General features: G+C 44.4%; 2 protein-coding genes across 2 annotated transcripts in view; both read left to right on the forward strand.

Annotated features, from left to right (window-relative positions):
• Positions 1–5,860, forward strand: part of xnf7.L (Nuclear factor 7 L homeolog) — a gene marked incomplete at its 5' end in the record, with an annotated part of 12,673 nt that extends 6,813 nt beyond the window's left edge. Inside the window, 5 exon segments of the mRNA NM_001088004.1 lie at positions 578–673; positions 1,707–1,940; positions 3,149–3,171; positions 3,446–3,576; positions 4,928–5,860. Of these exon segments, the coding sequence (NP_001081473.1) occupies positions 578–673; positions 1,707–1,940; positions 3,149–3,171; positions 3,446–3,576; positions 4,928–5,469 (1,026 nt within the window). The 3' untranslated portion in view covers positions 5,470–5,860.
• A 3,233-nt stretch (positions 5,861–9,093) lies between these two features.
• bckdk.L (branched chain ketoacid dehydrogenase kinase L homeolog) lies at positions 9,094–20,532 on the forward strand. Its single transcript, XM_018240259.2, has 15 exons — positions 9,094–9,251; positions 12,325–12,382; positions 13,400–13,450; positions 13,791–13,849; positions 13,949–14,163; positions 14,866–14,934; positions 15,018–15,128; positions 15,284–15,331; positions 15,415–15,534; positions 15,691–15,789; positions 15,924–15,997; positions 16,310–16,438; positions 16,659–16,748; positions 17,116–17,277; positions 18,375–20,532. The coding sequence occupies exons 5-15, from the start codon at positions 13,969–13,971 to the stop codon at positions 18,517–18,519; spliced, it is 1,242 nt and encodes a 413-aa protein (XP_018095748.1). The 5' UTR covers positions 9,094–9,251; positions 12,325–12,382; positions 13,400–13,450; positions 13,791–13,849; positions 13,949–13,968; the 3' UTR covers positions 18,520–20,532.
• The last annotated feature ends 54 nt before the right edge of the window (positions 20,533–20,586 follow it).

The raw sequence follows: 20,586 nt of genomic DNA on the forward strand, positions 1-20,586 counted from the left end.
CTTTTTGTCACAAAACAAGGAAGTAAAAATGTTTTACCCTTCCCACCCCTAATTTGCATATGCAAATTAGGATTTGGTTCCGTATTTGGCTGAATGTTTTGTGAAGAATTTGGGGGTTCGGCCAAATCCAAAATAGTGGATTTGGTGCATCCCTAGTATCTTCTCCTAGGGCCAAACGATCGGATTATACAAAGGAAATGGTCATCACAGATTGTAGGACTGAATCAACTATCCAATGCAGTCCTCGATCACAGGAAAAATAAAACCTGCTCTATCGGTATCAAGCCGATTTTTGGCCAAATGATGGACCAGGAAGACCCGTTGGACTCAGCTACACACAGTCAGATGAGCTGCTGAATCCGTCTAAAGGACCAATTTCGGCAGCTTCGGCATCTGCCTGTGTGTGGCCACCTTTGGGGTTCCTTCAAAGGTGCAAGATCAAATTTTTACGACACGCACCGAATATCGTATTGTAAGATATTACCAGTGAGTCTAAGGCCACCTTTAGAGTTTTAGTGGGCCAGTAAGTTTTATGATATTACTGTTCTATGCTAATGTGAATATTTTTTTTCTGTAGGAGGAGCTTTCTGCCATTGTGGCACCTCTCGAAGCTTCACTGAAAGTGACAGAGCAGCTGTCTAGTGAGCAGAGCGACAAGATTGAGCAACACAATGTAAGTGAGCCTCATAGCGGCACAGATTTCCTGCACGCCCGTCACTAATTTGTATAAAATATGTTGTGCGTTGTACATAGAATAAGGAAAGCAAATGCCTGGTGGCTGCAGTTATTTGTATGTTTGATGTATAGTATCTTTATAAGGTCAGGACCACAAAGCTGACTAGATCTAGGCTCAGTAAGTCAGGGGTTGGTTTGTTTGATGTCCATCTCAAACCAAAGGCCAGCAATAGACAGGCTTCTCTTCCACTTGCTGCTCCCTGAATTCCCAGGCTGTGCACTCAGCTCACTGCACTGTAGGACAGGAACCAATCAGCAGCTAGCAGGACCTGATAGGGAACTGAAGCCTGGCTGTGCTTGTGTGACTGCAGGGCTGTGATTGGCCGTCCCCCTCCTACTGTGCTTCTATTATTTTTGTTTTTATTCCAAGATATTAAGGGATACATGTGCTGTTTATATGAATGAATTGTGTTCCAACAGCGCCACCTGCTGGTCAGTTTCCCACCAGTCTGACCACCAAGTAGTCAAGGAAGTTGTCAGGAGAGAGAAAGAGGCTGATGTTCTTCTGCTTAGGAGAAACATTAGAATCCTTTCTCACATTTTTCCTAAGTAGAAGAACGTCAGAGCAGCCTCTTTCTTTCTGTCAGACTGGTGGGAAAATAACCAGCAGGTGGCGCTGTTGTAACAAAATTAATTCCTTTTAACAGTACATGTATCCCTTAATATCTTGGAATAAAAACAAAAATAATAATGAATGCAAATGACAAAAGTTGCTTAGAATAATACCCTCATCAATTTTAGATTCACTTATTTTTAAGTTTTATTTATCCTTTAAATATCATGAAAAGTAGTCAATGTTAAAAATCAAATGAGTCATTATTGCAGATGTGCTATTTTAAAGCAATATTACGGAGTGGAGCTGCACATCTGAGATCCATAATGTGGTTGTTACAAAGCCATTGGGCTCATGGGCTGAAACTTGGCATAAACGTGCGTTTCCCGACGCCTCTTGTTCACTGTTTCCCCTTTAGAAAAACATGTCCCAGTACAAGGAGCATATCACAAGCGAATTTGAGAAGCTCCACAAGTTCCTTAGGGAGCGAGAGGAGAAACTGCTGGAGCAGCTGAAGGAACAAGGGGAGAACCTTCTGACGGAAATGGAAAATAACCTGGTGAAGATGCAAGAGAGCCAGGATGCCATTAAGAAAACCATTTCCCTGGCGAAGGAGAGAATGGAAGACACGGATTCTATTTCCTTCTTAATGGTATGTGCCGTGTATTATGTCCCCATGCAGCTTGTCTTGAACCTGTTCTGGAATGTTTACCAAATTTAGATACCAAATTTAGAATTTAGGTAGGGCCTTATTTATCAAAATCCAAGTGTTAAAATAGAAAAAAAGTCCGACCAAATTAGAATCCGTGATTGGACTTTATTTATTACTTTAAAAAAAAGTACGAATTGGATCAGGGGAGAAACTCGATATCAAGTAGGGGTGCACCGAATCCAGGATTCGTCTTGGGATTCGGCCATTTTCAGCAGGGTTTGGATTCGGCCGGATCCTTGTGCCTGGCCAAACCAAATCCTAATTTGCATATGTAAATTTGGTCGGGTAGGGAAATCACAGAAGAAATTCGGATGCACACCTGTAAGTTACAATTGTGTCCAAACGGTGATTTATTTGAAGCCCAGAGTATAAATCCGGGTCCTTTATCAAGGGTAGGGAAATCACGTCACAAATAGGGATGGGCGAATTTGACCCGTTTCGCTTTGCCAAAAATTAGCCACCGGCGAAATGTCGCCGACGGCCATAGACTCGAAAAAATGTTGTCGCGCGGCGAAATTTTTTTGCCGCGCATCTTTTTATTTCAATGCACAACGCCATACAAGTTTATGGCCATCATTTTTTCTGCGAAACAAGGCAAAAAATTTTCGAACATCCCTAGTCACAAAAGACTTTTTTTTTCCACTTTTTCCTTTCCTGCCCCAAAATTGCATATGCAAATTAAGATTTCGTTTGGTATTTGGCCGAATCTTTCACAAAGGATTGCGGGGATTCGGCCAAATACTGGATTTGGTGCATCCCTAAAATCAAGCGAAAATCCGAATCGTACGTTTTTTTTTCAGAAAAGCTGAAATAGTACAGTTTTCTGGCTAAATCCAGAGCAGACCAAAGAAACTTCCAAATAGAAGAGGGACCTCTCCCATTGACTTGTATACAACCACGGCAGGTCTGAGATGGAGGATTTTTGGATTCTGAATTTTTCCATCCTCTGGGTATAATAAATCTCAAAATTTTACGTTTTGTTATATTTTTTCCACTAAATATTTGGATTTTATAGTTATTAGATCTTAGTTTTTTGCATTCGGACTTGAATAAATAACCCCTTAATCCCTGCAGATATGAGCTTCTAGTAATAATGATGTAAACTATACAGACCTTTGCACTAATCTGGTTTTCCTTTTCTCCCACAGGACATCAAAGCCTTTATTGACAAGTAAGAACGCACTTTCTACCATTTTGCTCGCACGCTGAGAAATTCCTGATTATTTACCGTTGCCTACAAGATTTTATCTTATGCTTTATGTCTGCTTTAATCAAATAAATCTATTGCTCTATCGTGGAAATGGGTCAGCGGTTGAGCCACAGTGGTGCATAGTTATGTGTTTTCTATACATGTGCCTGAAAGCAATGGCTCCGTGTTAGTCCCCCTACTCTAGTATTCTCATAAACTAGCATGTGTGTTTGAGTTTATTTGCCTTTCCTTATAGGTGCCAAGAACAACAAAGAGCTGTGATCTCAACTGGCAATACCCTGCTTTCCAAGGAGCTGTGCCAGGGAACATTTAAGGGTCCCATCCAGTACATCATGTGGAAGGAGCTGAAGTCTGTCGTCATCCCCAGTGAGTACTTTTCTGATCAAGTGCCACCGACTTGTTTGTGCCCACACACCCCTCAAACAACATCGACCCTTCCCTTGGGCAGCTCACCTACACCCTCTCTAGGTTTCTTTTGATGGAAGCGCAATACAATAGGGGAGCGGAGGGCAGGATAGATTGTCACAGACAACCTCAATAACAGAAACTGCAGTCGTAGCCAGTAAAACCTGCACCTATATTGTTAATGTTAAGGGCAGAGACACGCGGTCAGATTCGGGGAGCGACTAATCTCCAGAACTGCCTTCCCGTCGGCGGGATGGCACTCGGAACACTTCCTGCCTCTCGAGGAAACTTTGGGCGACTTCAAAAAACGAAGCGATCCGAGTGCCACCCCGCCGGCAATTTACATTCTAGCCGAGGGGAAGGCAGTTCGGGGAGATTAGTCGCCCCGAAGAAGAGATTTGTCGCCGGGCGACTAATCGCCCCGAATCTCACCGTGTGTCTTTGCCCTAAAGGGGAACTGTTGTGAAAATCAATTAATCAAGTTTATCTTCACGATCCCTCTCAGCATCTGTTTCTCTTCGTTCTGTCTGCAGCAGTTGGGTGTCAGATATTCATTGACAGTTAAGGTGGCCATACACGGGCCGATAAAAGCTACCGACAGACCGTGTTGGCAGCTTATTGGCCCGTGTATGGGGCCCCCCGACGGGCTTCACCGATCGATATCTGGCCGAAAGTCGGCCAGATCTCGATCGGGTGGGACAGAAAATCCCGTCAGATCGCGGCCGCATCTATTTGTTGATGCGATCCGACCGCCCGTTTGGGCATCGTTAGGATCCGATCCTTGGGCCCTAGAGCCCACGATCGGATCAGCCCAATATTGCCCACCTCAAGGTGGGCATATCGGAGGGAGATCCACTCGTTTGGCGATATCGCCAAACGAGTGGATCTCTCCATGCATGGCCACCTTTAGATCCAATATATCTTATAGGGGGGCTCCTTTCCTAGCAGATGTATTAGAGTTCACTCAAATAACTGATTCCAGTACAAACAAAATAACTCTGCAAATTCTGCATGTAGAGAGACAGAATGTCTGGTGAGTTTAATAGAGTGAGCTCTAATACATCTTCTAGGCAAAAGGAGCCCCCCTATAAGATATATTGGATCTAACTGTCAGTGAATATCTGACACCCAACTGCTGCATGAAGAGAGAATGAAGAGAAACAGATGCTGAGAGAGGAATAGTGAAGATAAACGTGATTATTTTTAATTGATTGTATGTAGAAAGTTTCTTATTTCAGTATGCTGAAGCTGATATAAATGTTTAATTGTTGTGATAGTCTTGATATTTAAACATATATATTTTTTCCCTCAGGCCTGACTCCAATGTTGCTGGACCCAACTTCTGCTCATCCCAACCTGCATTTATCAGATGGGCTGACCAGTGTCAGATATGGGGAAAACAAGCTCTCCCTCCCCGACAACCCCAAACGGTTCAGCCAGTGTATCCTTGTGCTGGGGTCCCAGGGCTTTGATTCGGGGCGACACTACTGGGAAGTGGAAGTCGGGGATAAGACGGCCTGGGATGTGGGTATGGCTAGTGAATCGAGTAATCGCAAGGGCAAGATCAAGCTGAACCCTAAGAACGGTTACTGGGCAATCTGGCTGAGAAACGGCAATGCCTACAAGGCTCTCGAGTCTCCATCTAAGTCTCTAAGTTTGTCCTCCCACCCCCGTAAGATTGGTGTTTATGTGGATTATGAGGGAGGGCAGATTTCCTTCTATAATGCAGATGATATGACCATCATCTACACATTCAATGCCACCTTCACGGAGAAACTGTACCCGTATCTCTCCCCGTTCCTGCACGACAGTGGCAAGAATGTAGATCCCCTCCGCTTTGTCCATAATAAGTAACTTGACGTAGAAGAGGCAGAAGCTGCTTAGAAACATTCCCTCCCCAAACCTGTGCCTGCCGCCCATTTAGCTCACGGTGAATGAAGGCAAGTTCTTTTTCACGTTTCTCTCAAATTTCGTTTTCGATGAACCACAGTTTCTTCTTTTTTTAAACCACTCGTGTTCATGTTTAATCCCCCCCCCCCCCCCCCGTGGGTTCCACAAGGGTTACGTCAAGCCTGTTAGAACTGCGTCGCCGGTTTTAGACAAACTGTCGGTCATCCTTTTCGCTGCCCGTTCTGCTTTTTTTTTAATGTGAATTTGCATTATATTGAATGTTTTTGTGTCGTATATTTTGTCATTGCTCTGAATGTAGTTGCATTTTGCTCATTCTGAAAATAAAGAGGCTCAGAAATAACCTCCGGTGTATCGTGATGTCAGTGCGCTGCTAGTTGGGCCGCTATAAGCTGCCATTTTTGTTTGTTTTTTTTATCAAGGACAAAACCATTCCCTTCTTCAGAGAGAAGCCCTTGGGAAATTCTGTTTGCCTCCCAATTTATAAGCTAAGAATATAACATCTAAAGGGCAAATCTTCCTCCTCTATAATTATCTTGGCTAGGCAGCTGTAAAGATGGCCGCCCACAGACATCTGCTCAGCCTCCCCACCCTTAGATTTGTATGGAATGGCAATAAAACCTTGGATATATCTTCCCACAGCTCTTGATACTGATATAAAGAAGGGCCAGCTATACCTATTAAAGGAGAAGGAAACTTGAAAAACTTGCTCTTAGTTTAAACTTTGCTGCCGCCATTTTCAAATAGCCGCGTCACTTCCTCCCTGCGCTTCTTTGTGAGAAAAATACAGGAAGCATTATTGAGCTTATTAAAAAATGAATGATGTATTACTACAGACCCGTCGCTAGGTATATTTGCTTGTTCTCTGCTCCTCCACTCGCTGACACTAAATAAAAACCGAGCAAGCGCAGGCAGGCGCTTCAAAGCTTCCCTTCATTTCCAGGAAGCAGGGAAACCTAAATCTAATTGGCGGGTAAGTAAATGCAGGCAGGGGAAGAGAGGTTACTGATGACGTGACCCAAACGTCATCTCTTGAAAGGAAAGCCAGAAGATTGTTTCCCAGCTGCCCCCAGTCATGTGACTTGTGCTCTGATGAACTTCAGTCACTCTTTACTGCTGTACTGCAAGTTGGAGTGATTTCACCCACTCCCCCCATTAGCAGAACAATTGAAGGGTAACAGTAGTGATGCGCAGGCCATTCATGCCAACCTCACACCCCCATTTGTCGAGCTCTTTTTGCTGCTCTTCCCGCCTGCTACACTGCCGGCTTCCGTTTTTATAGCCATGCACCTGCTCGCCCTGTCGCTTTTGTGACGTCATTGGCTGGGCACACGGATCTATAAAGGGACCTGGAACTCTGGCTCAGGTGGAGGGAGGGCGGGTTCAGATCAGATTTTACCACTAGTAACCAGATAACTGCTTCCTAGTAGATCTAAGAACAGCACTCGATAGTAAAATCCAGGTCCCCCTGAGACACATTCAGTTACATTGAGTAGGAGAAACAACAGCCTGCCAGAAAGCAGTTCCATCCTAAAGTGCTGGCTCTTTCTGAAATCACATGACCAGGCAAAATGACCTGAGATGCACCTACACACCAATATTACAACTAAATACACTTGATGGTTCAGGATTGAAATTTTATATTGTAGAGTGAATTATCTGCAGTGTAATTTAGAAATAAAAACAACATCATAAAAATCATGACAGAATCCCTTTAAAAATGGCCGCTCGGGCAATAGGTAGTCTGCCATCAAGGTGACCACTCCGCACTTTTGATTAAATTGAAGGGGGGGGGCTGCTCCACTAAGAGACTATTGTCCCCCTAGGATGGCTGTGAGTTAATCCTAGCCTAGAATACTTTTCAACTGACCACTTCTCATTGGCCAGCAGCCATGGTACCAACAAAAATGGCATTTGGGGGAGGGGTTGCAGCAGAAAGAACAGCAGCTGAGATAAAGTTGATGTCATTGGAAACATTGAGGGATATGTGCCATATTGCCCAGCCCCCGATGCTATGAACCCTGAGCAAGAGTGTTGCCCCTGCTGCTGACAGAAAGCTTTCCCCTACAAGCCCTTACCAAAACACATTGATCAGAGTTATCTCCTTTCCATAAAAAATTGGCCAAGTGGTAGAGAGTCCCCACTGTACTTTGGGGTTGCAGCCAAAATAGATATTTATTAATGTATAGGGAATGGCCCCCTGGTTGTGGATGAGAGTAGCTGTGTAGGCCCCATCTCACTTCATTGTGCCTGATTCTGAGCTTTGAGAAGGAGAGCGCTATTGTTTCTCCCCTTCCCATGGGCTGTTCACTCTAGCTCCACCTAGGAGTAGACATGAGTATAGCACCCACGCAGGAGAAAGCAGGGGTTTTCCTCATATCTACCACTAGGTGGGGCTAGCAATGCAAACAAATCCTTCAGCAGAGGTATCTGGTAGCTGCCCATTGTTCTGTTGATAGGCTGCTCATTGGCTGCTGGGAAGGGAGGGGGTGATATCACTCCAACTTGCAGTAAAGAGTGACTAAGGTTTATCAGAGCGCCAGTCACATGACCTGAGGGCGCCTGGGAAACTAACATGTCCAGTCCCATGCCAAATTTCAAAACTAAATATAAAGAAAAAATATGTTTGTCCCTTTAAAAATAAAAACTGATTTCAGTTCAGAATTCTGCTGGAGCAGCACTATTTATTAACAGGTGTGTTTTAAATAAGAAAAACAAGTTTTACTGCGACAGTATCCCTTTAAATACTTATGCAGCGTCGCCGGCACACTCTGGTCTCACCAAATGCTCCTGCTCGTGTTTGGTTAGGTTATGGGGTGGGTACCCTTTCTTATGGGTGCTGGGGGACAACACAAGCGTTTGCAGATCATGTGATGCAGTAGTGAAGCCTGGCCTCATACCTGTGAGTTGGGAGCAATCAGCCCCTTGTCAGACATGGAGCAATGTGTGGAGGAACATGGGGAGCAGCCAGGCTTATAGTTATACAGAGCAGTTTATTGTAACAGATGGTGACGTCACTGACAGGGAATCTACAGGTTCCTCTTGCCCCGGGCCTGGCGCATGCTCAGTGCTGGCCCCTGCAGGCGCCTAGACAACGATCTCCCACGTCACGTGATTATTCGTCCCTCAGACAGACAACATCGCAGGCAGTAAATATGTGCAGGAGTAGGGGCGGGGCAGGAAAGCGTCCTGTAAATGTGTGTCTTATTGTTATTGGCACGTTCTCTGGGTGACAGCAGGAGTCAGGACAGCAGTAATGTGGCGCCATCCTCCTAGCGTCACGTGAGGGAAAGCTAAACACAAGCTGCTACTAGGAAACAGTTCCACCCCGCCCTCCTTTCCCATTGGCTCTCTTCTCGGGTAGTCAAGATACCGGAGAGACGTCACTATCGCACAAACAATAGCTAACGCTCGCGGGACTTGTAGTTTTCTCACACCCTTCCCAGCTCTGTTTCTAAACTCCATTTCCCGACATGCCTCGGTGCAGCCCGCTCACTCCTCAGCTCGCTCGTCTCACGCGGTGCATGCTGGGTCTTGTAGTCTTCGCCAATCGGCTTCTAGATTTCAATTCCCTCGTCATGCGCAGTGAGAGTGACGTAGCAAACAGGCCATAGGCGAAGCAGACGGTGGGCTGGTGAGTGGAGATTGGGGTGAAGGTCGGTCGCTGCCATCTCAGGGTGTGAGACTGGAGTCCTGCTTGTGTGTTACTGTATCCCTGCTGCCTACTAGTAAGTCTTACTTACTCACTGTGTATCTTGTTTATATTCCTACTGTGTGTGTATTTCTGTGGTTGTGCCTTTAATCCAGCAAGATGTGTATGTAAGTGTGTAGTACAGTATCAGGGCTGTGCACTTTGTGTGTGTGACGTGAGTCTGGCTGTATGGTGTGTGTGTAAATATACATACACATATTATATATAACACTAATTTGGTTACTTTCTCTTTAAATAGCAACTTACCCTTGGAAATCCAGGGGCCCCGAGTCCCTTTTGCGTATGAAAAGTACCGGGAACTGGGAATTACACTGGGACAAATTATTGTCCCTTCCCCAGAGCTCTTATTCCCCAGGTAGCGCTACCTTATTCTCCAAAAGTACCTCTCCTTTTTCAAGTTGGCAGCAGCTCCCTCGTAGCAGGTAAAGGGTTAAGACCTGTCTTCACTTTGGGGCCCCACACTTGTATCCCTGCAGTATCCTCCCTTGGGTGGCTCACTCACCGGGTGCTCTCAGAGGAATTCACACTGGAGATTACAGGCAGCTCTGCAGCAGGATCAATCTCACTATTGGCACCTTTCTACTTCTGAGTTTCTAGCCGCTTGGCAGGGGACAGGTTGGGCTCAATCTCCCCAGATTCAACAGCTTCTTCTCTGCACCTCACAGTCTTGCAGCTACTCACGCTGGCTCTCTCTCTGGGAGACCCCATGCATTTGGCTCCAAAGTCAGGCACACCCTCTCTCCCAAGGATGCACTGGGGTTCCCAGCCAATCGGATCGCTATCCAGCATGCAACTGGGCTGGATGATGTCACAGGCAGACAAACAGTGGAAGGATTTCTACACACACACACACACACACACACACACACACACACACACACACACACACACACACACACACACACACACACACACACACACACACACACACACACACACACACACACACACACACACACACACACACACACACACACACACACACACACACACACACACACACACACACACACTCTCTCTATCTGTGTATCTCTATCTATCTGTGTATCTCTATCTATCTATATATATAGTGTGTATAGCCCAGACATGCGCTTGTTTACTGACCAATGTCCTGATGCCAAGGTGACCTGAAGTCATTTTATTCAAGTGTAACAATGTCTTTGTGTATATTTTATACTGTTTGTATCAAAGTGTCACAGCTGTGAGGGGACGTATGTTTAGTGAACGTGTTGATTGATCGGAGTTCTGATTGTTTCCTTATCTGTATTACACTCTCCTCAATCTACTGGCAATTCACTCAATAGCCTCAATAAAACCTGTACTTGGCAAGCGGCGGCCATTCCTGTTAGTCACTGCTATTATTAACTGGCCCGCGTCTCTCCCCTGTGTTACCAGGGTACTCGCTCTTTTACAGCTCCACAGACGGCTGATGGACATTTCCAGCACAGGATGGGAATTTTGTATTGGTTATCGTTTTTTTACATGCATCTTCTGTATATATTTATCTTGATAAAGACCCCAGTGAGGGTCGATACAAATAAGGATTTTTAATTTTTAAAAAAGACCCTAGAGTGCAACTTTTGACAAACTTTATATATTACTTCTGTTTGTACCAGGGCATTGTCCCCTCCAATCTGCTGCCTGGTGTTCAGAGAGCGAGTATTGATCTGTGTGTGACCTGGGTGTATAATAACATGTGCTCAGTCCATACAGTTATTCCATAGACAAATACAAGAGGCCCTCAGCAACTCAATTATCAATATATTAAGGACATTGAAACAATTTGTGCCTTAAGCTACTAAAAATGTCTTACCCTTTAAACAAAACAGGGATTGTTTGTCCTTATATTGCAATATATTTAAAGCGATACTGTCATTTTTACAAAATGAATCAGTTAATAGTGCTGCTCCAGCAGAATTCTGCATTGAAATCAGTTTCTCAAAAGAGCAAACAGATTTTTTTTTTATATATATTTAATTTTGAAATCTGACATGGAGCTAGACATATTGTTAGTTTCCCAGCTGCCCCCAGTCATGTGACTTGTGCTCTGATAAATTTCAGTCACTCTTTACTGCTTTACTGCAATTTCTGAACATCAGATAGTGTAAAAAGATATTTTATAACACCACAGTTGTTAACCCGCCCACCAATTACCAAATGTGTAATTTATTCGGGCACCTGGCCCTTGAGAAAGGGCCAGGTGCCCGAAACATGTTGTGTGGCAATGGAATAAAAGCCTAATTGCAGTTAAGCTGCGTTTGTGAGTGTTTCCAAACTTTGCTACAAATTGAATCTATAAGGTATGCCAGAGGCATCCAAGGAACCACCACAAGAATCGTTTGAATTAACGCTAATCCGTGTAAAAAGCCTTTTTTGGATTACTGCAAATTCTAGTGATATCACCCCCTCCCTCCCTTTCCCCCCAGCAGCCTAACAACAGAACAATGGGAAGGTAACCAGATAACAGCTCCCTAACACAAGATAACAGCTGCCTGGTAGATCTAAGAACAACACTCAATAGTAAAATCCAGGTCCCACTGAGACACATTCAGTTACATTGAGTAGGAGAAATAACAGCCTGCCAGAAAGCAGTTCCATCCTAAAGTGCTGGCTCTTTCTGAAATCACATGACCAGGCAAAATGACCTGAGATGCACCTACACACCAATATTACAACTAAATACACTTGCTGGTTCAGGAATTAAATTTTATATTGCAGTGTAAACAGTGTCATTTTGAAATAAAAACTACATCATAAAAATCATGACTGAATCCCTTTAAGGTGAACAAATACACTCAACTTGCACCTGATTCATTAAGAATTCAATTGCTTCATCATACATTTTACACAGGGACTAAGTTATTCCAGGCAACACCCAGTATAGATGCGGCAGCTCAGAAACAGGGATTCTCCTTTCCATAGAGTCGCTGTAGCTGTGGCTTTGTGCAGCAGCCGTAAGATTAGGAAACTAGTGTGACAACCCATAAAATGTTTGATCCAGTTCTATTTAACTGCTACTAACCATGAACCGTCTGTATGTCGTAGGCCAATCAGCAGCCTCCTTTATCTAATGGTTTCTCTTCCCCCAGGCGTCGGTGAGCTGGGAGCCTCCACATCTCTGCGCTTATGGGTTTCATGAAGTCTGAGGTGAGTGAGTTTATTAGTAGTGGCACATACAAGGCTTAGCGTCTGTAGGGCTGGCACACACAATGACTCTTCCATAGCAGGTCTGTCCTGTATTCTCATGAGTCACAAACAGCACAGGCATTGCTGACGGGAGGAACCTCAGTACATTGCCATCACCACAGGCCAGGGACTAGGTGCACCTATGGTTGGGTGCAAATCACTTCTCAGTAGCAGCAGCAGCTCCCCAACACAAGATAACAGCTGCCTGGTAGATCTAAGAACAACACTCAATAGTAAAATCCAGGTCCCACTGAGACACATTCAGTTACATTGAGCAGGAGAAACAACAGCCTGCCAGAAAGCAGTTCCATCCTAAAGTGCTGGCTCTTTCTGAAATCACATGACCAGGCAAAATGACCTGAGATGCACCTACACACCAATATTACAACTAAATACACTTGATGGTTCAGGAATGACATTTTATATTGTAGAGCGAATTATTTGCAGTGTCATTTAGAAATAAAAACTACACCATAAAAATCTTGAGAGAATCCCTTTAAGGTAACTTTTAGTATGTCATAGAATTGCCTTTTCTAAGAAACTTTTCAATTGTTTTTTATTATTTGCCTTTTTCTTCTGATTCTTTCCAGCTTTCAAATAGGTGTCTATGACCCCATCTAAAAAAACAAATGCTCTGATAGGCTACAAATGTATTGGTATTGCTACTTTTTATAACTCCTCTTTCTATTCAGGCCTCTCCTATTCATATTTCTGTCTTATTCAAATCAGTGCATGGTTGCTAGGGGAATTTGGACCCTAGCAACCAGACTGCTTAAAATGCAAATTGAAGAGCTGCGGAATAAAAAGCTGAATAAGTCAAAAACCACAAATAATAAAAAATGAAAACCAATTGCAAATTGTCTCAGAATATCACTTTCTACATCATACTAATAGTTAACTCAAAGGTGAACAACCCCTTTAAGGGGCATTTGGAATGTGCAGTATTTATAACTCTTTCATGTTATTTCTCTATCATAGATGGCACCGTGCCCACAAGCCTCTTCTTTCCATGACATGAGCTTTTCGACAGTAAGTCTGTAACTCCGGGAATGGGCAGCACTACCGTATATACTCGAGTATAAGCCGAGTTTTTCAGCCTCCAAAATATGCTGAAAAACTCTGTCTCCTTCCATCAAGTGATCCCAGTCCTGCACTAATGGAAGCACTGCTGATGGAGACAATTGGTTTAATCTGCAGATATTCTACTGATTGGTGGCCAGACAGCGCTGCTCACAACTAGGGCACAATAGAATCTCCTGCTATTAGTAGTTTTCAGAAAATAATGAGATAAATTCGGACTTTGACAAATTGGCTTCCAAGTATTCCATGTGTATTTATACAATGCTAATCCTGTATTCTCTTCCCCGAGGTTCTGAAGTAATTGTGCAAAGGCTGAGGCAACCTGCTGCTGAACATTTCTGGATCTGGGTGGGTGAATATAAGACCTGAATGTGATGGGGGGGGTCTCCTTTACTCCATCTCATGATCCCTCATTCTCACACTCCCCCCTCATCCTTATTGCCGCAGGATCACTTGCCTGGTCAGAGATGTTCCGGAAGAACCTGTTGGATTTGGCGGGCCGGGGGGCGCTAAAGCCCGTTCAAGTTAGTTTATCACTCCTGCCCATTCGTTCTCACTCCACCTCTGCTACAGACCACAACCATGTCGAACTGGCAAGGGAGCGCTCCAAAACCGTCACCTCTTTCTACAACCAATCCGGCATTGATATTTCAGCAGAGAAGGTAAGTATTGGGGGTGGTAGTGGGGTGCCTCTGAGCATGAAAGGCTTGGCATGAATCTGCTGGAAAATTAGGACAATTAAAGTCTAACTAAAGAAGTAGCTAGAAATGTTGTACATGATGTTTTGTGCTTCTGTACCAGCCCAAGTCAACCACAGCCCTTTAGCAGTAAAGATCTGTGACTCCAAAGATGCCCCAGTAGCTCCCCATCTTCTTTTCTGCTGATTCACTGATTCACATGCTCTGTGCTGCTGTCACTTACTGAGCTTAGGGAGCCACTCACAATATACAGTACACATAGAATAGAAATGTCACAATATAAGGCTGATTAGTAATTAATACAGATAATTACTACATGGCAGCACAGAAACCAGTGCAATTAGCATCAGAATTTAATAATCAGCAAACCTGTAGCATCAGCTTATATTACAGCCAGGGAAGCTCATTTTCTGCTGGATAATTAGTGACGAGCCCTAAGCTTAGCTTCTCAACAGCCAATCAGAGCCCACTGAGCATGTGAGTGTCACAGACACTTTCCAAGATGGTGACCCCCTGTGACAAGTTTGAAGTCCTGGATCATTGCTGCTATTGACAAGCTCAAACTTTAGCCTCGTGCAATAAGTTCATTATATAAAATATGCCATTTTTAGTCTCATTCATTTTTAGGGCTTAGTTCTCCTTTAAGTGTTCTCTGTTTATATTTAGGCCTCCGTCCGCCTCACTCCAACCACTATGCTGTACTCAGGGAGGTCTCAGGATGGCAGCCATATTCTGGTGAGACACTAAGACCCCCTCCACCCTAATATATCCAGTATATTCCATCATATCCCCACTCACTGGCCCTCTGTGTCCTGCAGAAAAGTGCTCGCTATTTGCACAAGGAGCTCCCGGTCCGGATTTCCCATCGCATCAAAGGCTTCCGCAGTCTCCCGTTTATCATCGGCTGCAATCCAACAATCCTGCATGTGGTACGGCTCTTATTCTCCCAGATATTGGTCTAAATGTGCCCTCCCTTGGGGGAGAAGATCTCTTGGTAGAATGTTCTTGATACTTTCCGTATCTAAAGCCATTAGCTATGTGGGTGTAACCCTTACCTGAGTGTTATCGTTTGCTTGTTTCTCAGCACGAGTTGTACATCCGAGCCTTCCAAAAGCTGAGTGAGTTCCCCCCGGTGAGTGTTTTATTCTCTTCCATGCTCCGCCATTTGTTATTCAGTCATTGTGTTGCATCACAACATCGCCCTCTCCTCCCCAGATCTCTGACCATGAGACGGAGAGTCAGTACTGTAAGCTCTTGAGGCAGCTGCTCGATGATCACAAGGACGTGGTGACTCAATTGGCCGAGGGGCTGAGAGAGAGCCGGAAACACATCCAGGTGCTTATCTCATGGGATGCACCACAATCTGTTATTTATATGACGTCACTAGCAACCTGCATCTTCACTGCTTCCGGATTGTTCCATTCTTGTAGAGATCTACTACTTGTGCTGTTTCCCTGCGCTTTTCCTCTGTAACCCACATGTTTCTTGCAGGATGAGAAAGTCATCAGTTATTTCCTGGATAAGACTCTGACCTCACGCCTGGGCATCCGGATGTTGGCAACACAGCACTTGGCTCTGCACGAGGACCGGGTATGTAATATCTTATAATAGTTATGTAATATAATGGCAACTCGTTCTGTTTTCTCCTCCTAAATGTACAATATGCAGTTCACTCGTCTTTATTTTGCCTCTTCTTTAATGTTACTCTTTCTTTCTACTCACAGCCAGACTTTGTTGGCATTATCTGCACCCGCCTGTCACCTAAGAAGATCATTGAGAAATGGGTGGACTTTGCCAGGTAACCAGTTCGGGGTGGGGTGAAGATGTTGCCCCTGATCAGTTTATCTGTGTTGGATTTCCCTGCCTCTAAGGCTAACATTTCACGCAGCAGAAAAACCACTCATTCCTCCCCGTACCCGCCTGTATATGACTACAGTGATGAGAATGCTCCTGTTACTGCACACATTAGACTCAAATATGGACACTTGGGATTTTACAGGTTGAGATTCACCCCAATGAGTGATTTCTCGGAGGAGAGACCACTCCATGTGATATTAGACAGCCATCCTGCTCTCACCGTTGCTCCTTAACTCTTTCATTCTCCTCGCAGGCGTCTGTGTGAACACAAATATGGAAATGCCCCCCGAGTCCGCATTAACGGCCATGTTGCTGCTCGATTCCCTTTCATCCCCATGCCACTGGATTACATTCTACCAGAGCTGCTCAAGAACTCCATGCGGTGAGTTCAGCAAGTGCATAGCGTGTGTCGGCACTCTCTTTGGGCAACCTGCAGCACTCCGGATCTTTCTGAACTGCAGCTCCCATCACCCCCACCCTGAGAGACTTTGGACACATGGAGTTGTAATTCAGCAACATCTAAATGGCTGCATGTTGCCTGTCCTGTAGGCTTTGTGTTTTACTGCTGGTGTAAATTTGACTTGTTGATATTGTCCCACTAGGGCCACCATGGAAAGTCACGTTGACACTCCCTACAATGTCCCAGACATTTCAATTACCATCGCTAACAACGACATTGACTTCATTATCAGGTAAGGAGGAATTATGTGTGGGAGGGGTCAGGAAAGGAGGAGGAATTATGTGTGGGAGGGGTCAGGAATGGAGGAGGAATTATGTGTGGGAGGGGTCAGGAAAGGAGGAGTAATTATGTGTGGGAGGGGTCAGGAAAGAGCTTGTTGCTTTGGTTCATGTCTGAGCAAGTCTGTGATGTCAGAGTGTGAGTCACACAAACCTGCTCATATCCCGTCCTGTTACTCACTGAAGAAACATGAGCCTTTGCTTTGGAGGTGGAATTCATAGTATGAACAGGAAGTGGTTCAGCCCCTCAGTATAAAGTCACAGCTGTTTGTCTGCTGCCCTGAATACCAATGACATCACGTGTTATTAATCTCACTATAGGATCTCAGACCGAGGAGGTGGGATCCCACACGGTCACTTGGAGCGGGTAATGGATTACCACTTTACCACGGCAGAGACCAGCACTCAGGATCCTCGTATCAACCCCATTTTTGGAAACATGGTGGACATGGTGAACAGCGGCCAGTCAGGCCCTATGCACGGGTGAGAAGGACCATAGAGTTATTGTAACACTTTGCACTGAGCTTTGCACACGGATTGTTGCCATACAACCTGCTTATCTTCTTTTAATGTGTTTATAACATAATAGGAAGAGTATGGGAGGTTATGGGGAAGGTTTATGGGCAACCTGAGACATTGGTAGCTTAGGCAAGTTTGAAAAGCCTTGTAGAAGCAAAGAAGCCTTGAGCACACCGGAATCAATTCTACTTTCATGTAAGACAGGTACAATGAGAACATTATTGTCTTCATTTAGGATTGGCCCTTTTGCTTCTAGATCCTAAGTTTTGAGACCGTTGTTGTGCTACATCTGCAACCCACTGTACAGTAGTAATATAAGTTCAGGCCCCTTAATATTGGAGCCGCCATGTTTAAAGGGATACTGTCATGGGGGGAAAAAAATGTTTTTTTTCCAAAACGCATCAGTTAATAGTGCTGCTCCAGCAGAATTCTGCACTGAAATACATTTCTCAAAAGAGCAAACAGATTTTTTTATATTCAATTTTGAAATCTGACACGGGGCTAGACATTTTGTCAGTTTCCCAGCTGCCTCCAGTCACGTGACTTGTACTCTGATAAACTTCATTCACTCTTAACTGCTGCACTGCAAGTTGAAGTGATGTCACCCCCTCCCCCCAGCAGCCTAACAACAGAACAATGGGAAGGTAATCAGATAACAGCTCCCTAACACAAGATAACAGCTGCCTGGTAGATCTAAGAACAGCACTCAATAGTAAAATCCAGGTCCCACTGAGACACATTCAGTTACATTGAGAAGGAAAAACAGCAGCCTGCCAGAAAGCAGTTCCATCCTGAAGTGCTGGCTCTCACTGACCTGAGATGCACCTACACACCAAAAAATACACTTGTTGGTTCAGGAATGACATTTTATATTGTAGAGTGAATTATTTGCAGTGTAATATAAAAATAAAAATCACGACAGAATCAGTTTAATACCTCACTCTACTGCACACATCTGTCCCATGCTGTAAAAGCTCAAGCACTAAGCCGTCGGGAGACTTGAAAGGCTCAGCTCGTAGCTCTAATGCCATTTTGTACATTCTTTTTCATTCTTCCCGTAGTTTTGGCTTTGGCCTCCCCACCTCGCGGGCGTACGCGGAGTATCTGGGCGGATCCCTGTGCCTCCAGTCTCTCCAAGGCATCGGCACGGACGCCTACCTGCGGCTCAAGCATATTGATGGCAGAGAAGAAAGCTTCCGCATCTGAGGACAGGACTTTCCAGCAACGGACTGAAGAAAGGGGATAATAATTGAGAAATTATCGTTGACCTGTTTGTTTCCCCTGCTAGAGAATTCCACTCCCCCATCACCATGTTCTTTGGCATTAAAGTGACAAGACAAAAGCCTGCAGTCCCTGTATGATGGCAAATCACTGATCATGCTCCAGGCTGCTGGTTTCCCCTCTTACCTGATAACGTCTTGGCCTGGAATCTGATTGGTCTCATCCACTTAACCAGCGTGACAGTTGCAGGCCGACCCTCCGCTCTTCCACCAACGCAGGAAAGCATCTGTTACCAAAAGTCATCTTTGTATTGCAGTAAAGAGGCTCTGGATTGAGCCCTACATTTTACACTTGGATCTGTCTTCATCAATGAATTCTGTAGTCCCAACCAATGATAAAACACGGACATGCCTGGAATAATGCGCTTCCTGCTGCAACACCAAACTGCAAACTATGTGGCCTGAAGAAGGTCATGGCTTTATGGGAGTTTGCTACAGACCTGCTGGAATACTGGCGGCTGCTGCCCTTGCAAATACTTTACATTACATACAATGGCTGTGAGAAGCCCCTCCCTACCCCCCACTACAGCTCTTTGTTATCGTGGACTTGTTTGTGTGATCCAAAGCTTTGCAGTAATACATAATGGGGGTCACTCAGTGTGTGTGTCTAAACACAATGATTACATTTAGCAGTATGACCTCAGGAACACAACAGATCCAAGTGTTGCAGAAGCTGGTGTTCGTGTGTCTGTGTGGTGGGCGATTGCACCCTGCAAGTACTACTCCGGTCACCAGCTGCTGCTTTAAAGCTTAAAACCCGCTTCTCAAGGAGATCGAACCCCCAGCTTGGCACAGAAAGAGTTAAGTTTCAGCATATAAATTATTGCCTTTCACCAAAAAGAAGCGGAAGAATAAAGGAAATCGGCATTATTAATAAATGGGAACGGTGGGACTGCAGCCTGAATGAGGACAAAATGGCGAGAGAGGAGGATAAGCCAATGGACTTGTCCGGATGTGGATTTATTTGTGTTTTCTTTCATTTTATGGCCTTTAAAAAAATGTTTTTAAATAATGACTTGTTACTTTCAGCTCCGCCGAAACCGGAGTCTTTGTTCTGTTAAAGTTACCGAACGCCCGAAGACGGCATATCACGGGCACGGATGTTTATGAAACTGTCGACGGAGCAGGTCGCTATGGCCGCAACTATGGCAGGTTACAAGGGGATCTAAAGTTACCCCGATGATATTAGGGCTCCGTTAAGCCTTCCAAAGACTTGGGGATCCCTGGGGGGGGTTCTGGGTAATAGACGGAGTGCCGCTTGCTTTACAGACCAGAGTCACTTATTCCGACAGTTTGACAATCATTTCACGTTTGTTGATCCCGTGTCCAAAAGAAAGAACTAACAGGCCTTTTAAAGGGGTGATTCACCTTTGAACTATCTTTTAATATGTTATAGAATGGCCAATCCTAGGTAACTTTTCAGTTGGTCTTCGTTATTTATTTTGAATAGTTTTTTAATTATTTGCTGTCTTCTTCTGATCCTTTCCAGCTTTTGAATGGGACCCCATTTAATAACAAACACTCTGTAAGGCTACAAATGTATTGTTATTGCTACTTTTTATTCCTCATCTTTCTATTCAGGCCGCTCCTATTCATTCTAATTTAGATTAGTGAGTGGTTGCTAGGGTAATTTGCCCCCTAGCAACCAGATTGCCAAAATTGCAAAGCGGAGAGCTGCTGAATAAAAAGCTAAATAACTGAAAAAACTAAATTAATAATAAATAAATAATTAAAAACCAAACGCAAATTGTCTTAGAATATCCCTCTCTACATCATACTAACGGTTAATTCAAAGGTGAACAACCCCTTTCATTTGCGTTACTGTACTTTTTTTTTTTTTTTTTAATGTGGTTCTGATGTCAATAACGTCCGTAATTGTGAGGTTTTTCTTTCTGTGTTTTCTAAAAGCCCCGTCACAAATAAACGATAAAAAATCTGACTTTTGTGTCCGTTGGTTGATTGGCCAGTAGGTGTCGCTGTAGGTTCAACGTTG

Source organism: Xenopus laevis, chromosome 9_10L (genome assembly GCF_017654675.1).
Source record: "Xenopus laevis strain J_2021 chromosome 9_10L, Xenopus_laevis_v10.1, whole genome shotgun sequence".
In the NCBI taxonomy this organism is placed as follows: domain Eukaryota; kingdom Metazoa; phylum Chordata; class Amphibia; order Anura; family Pipidae; genus Xenopus; species Xenopus laevis.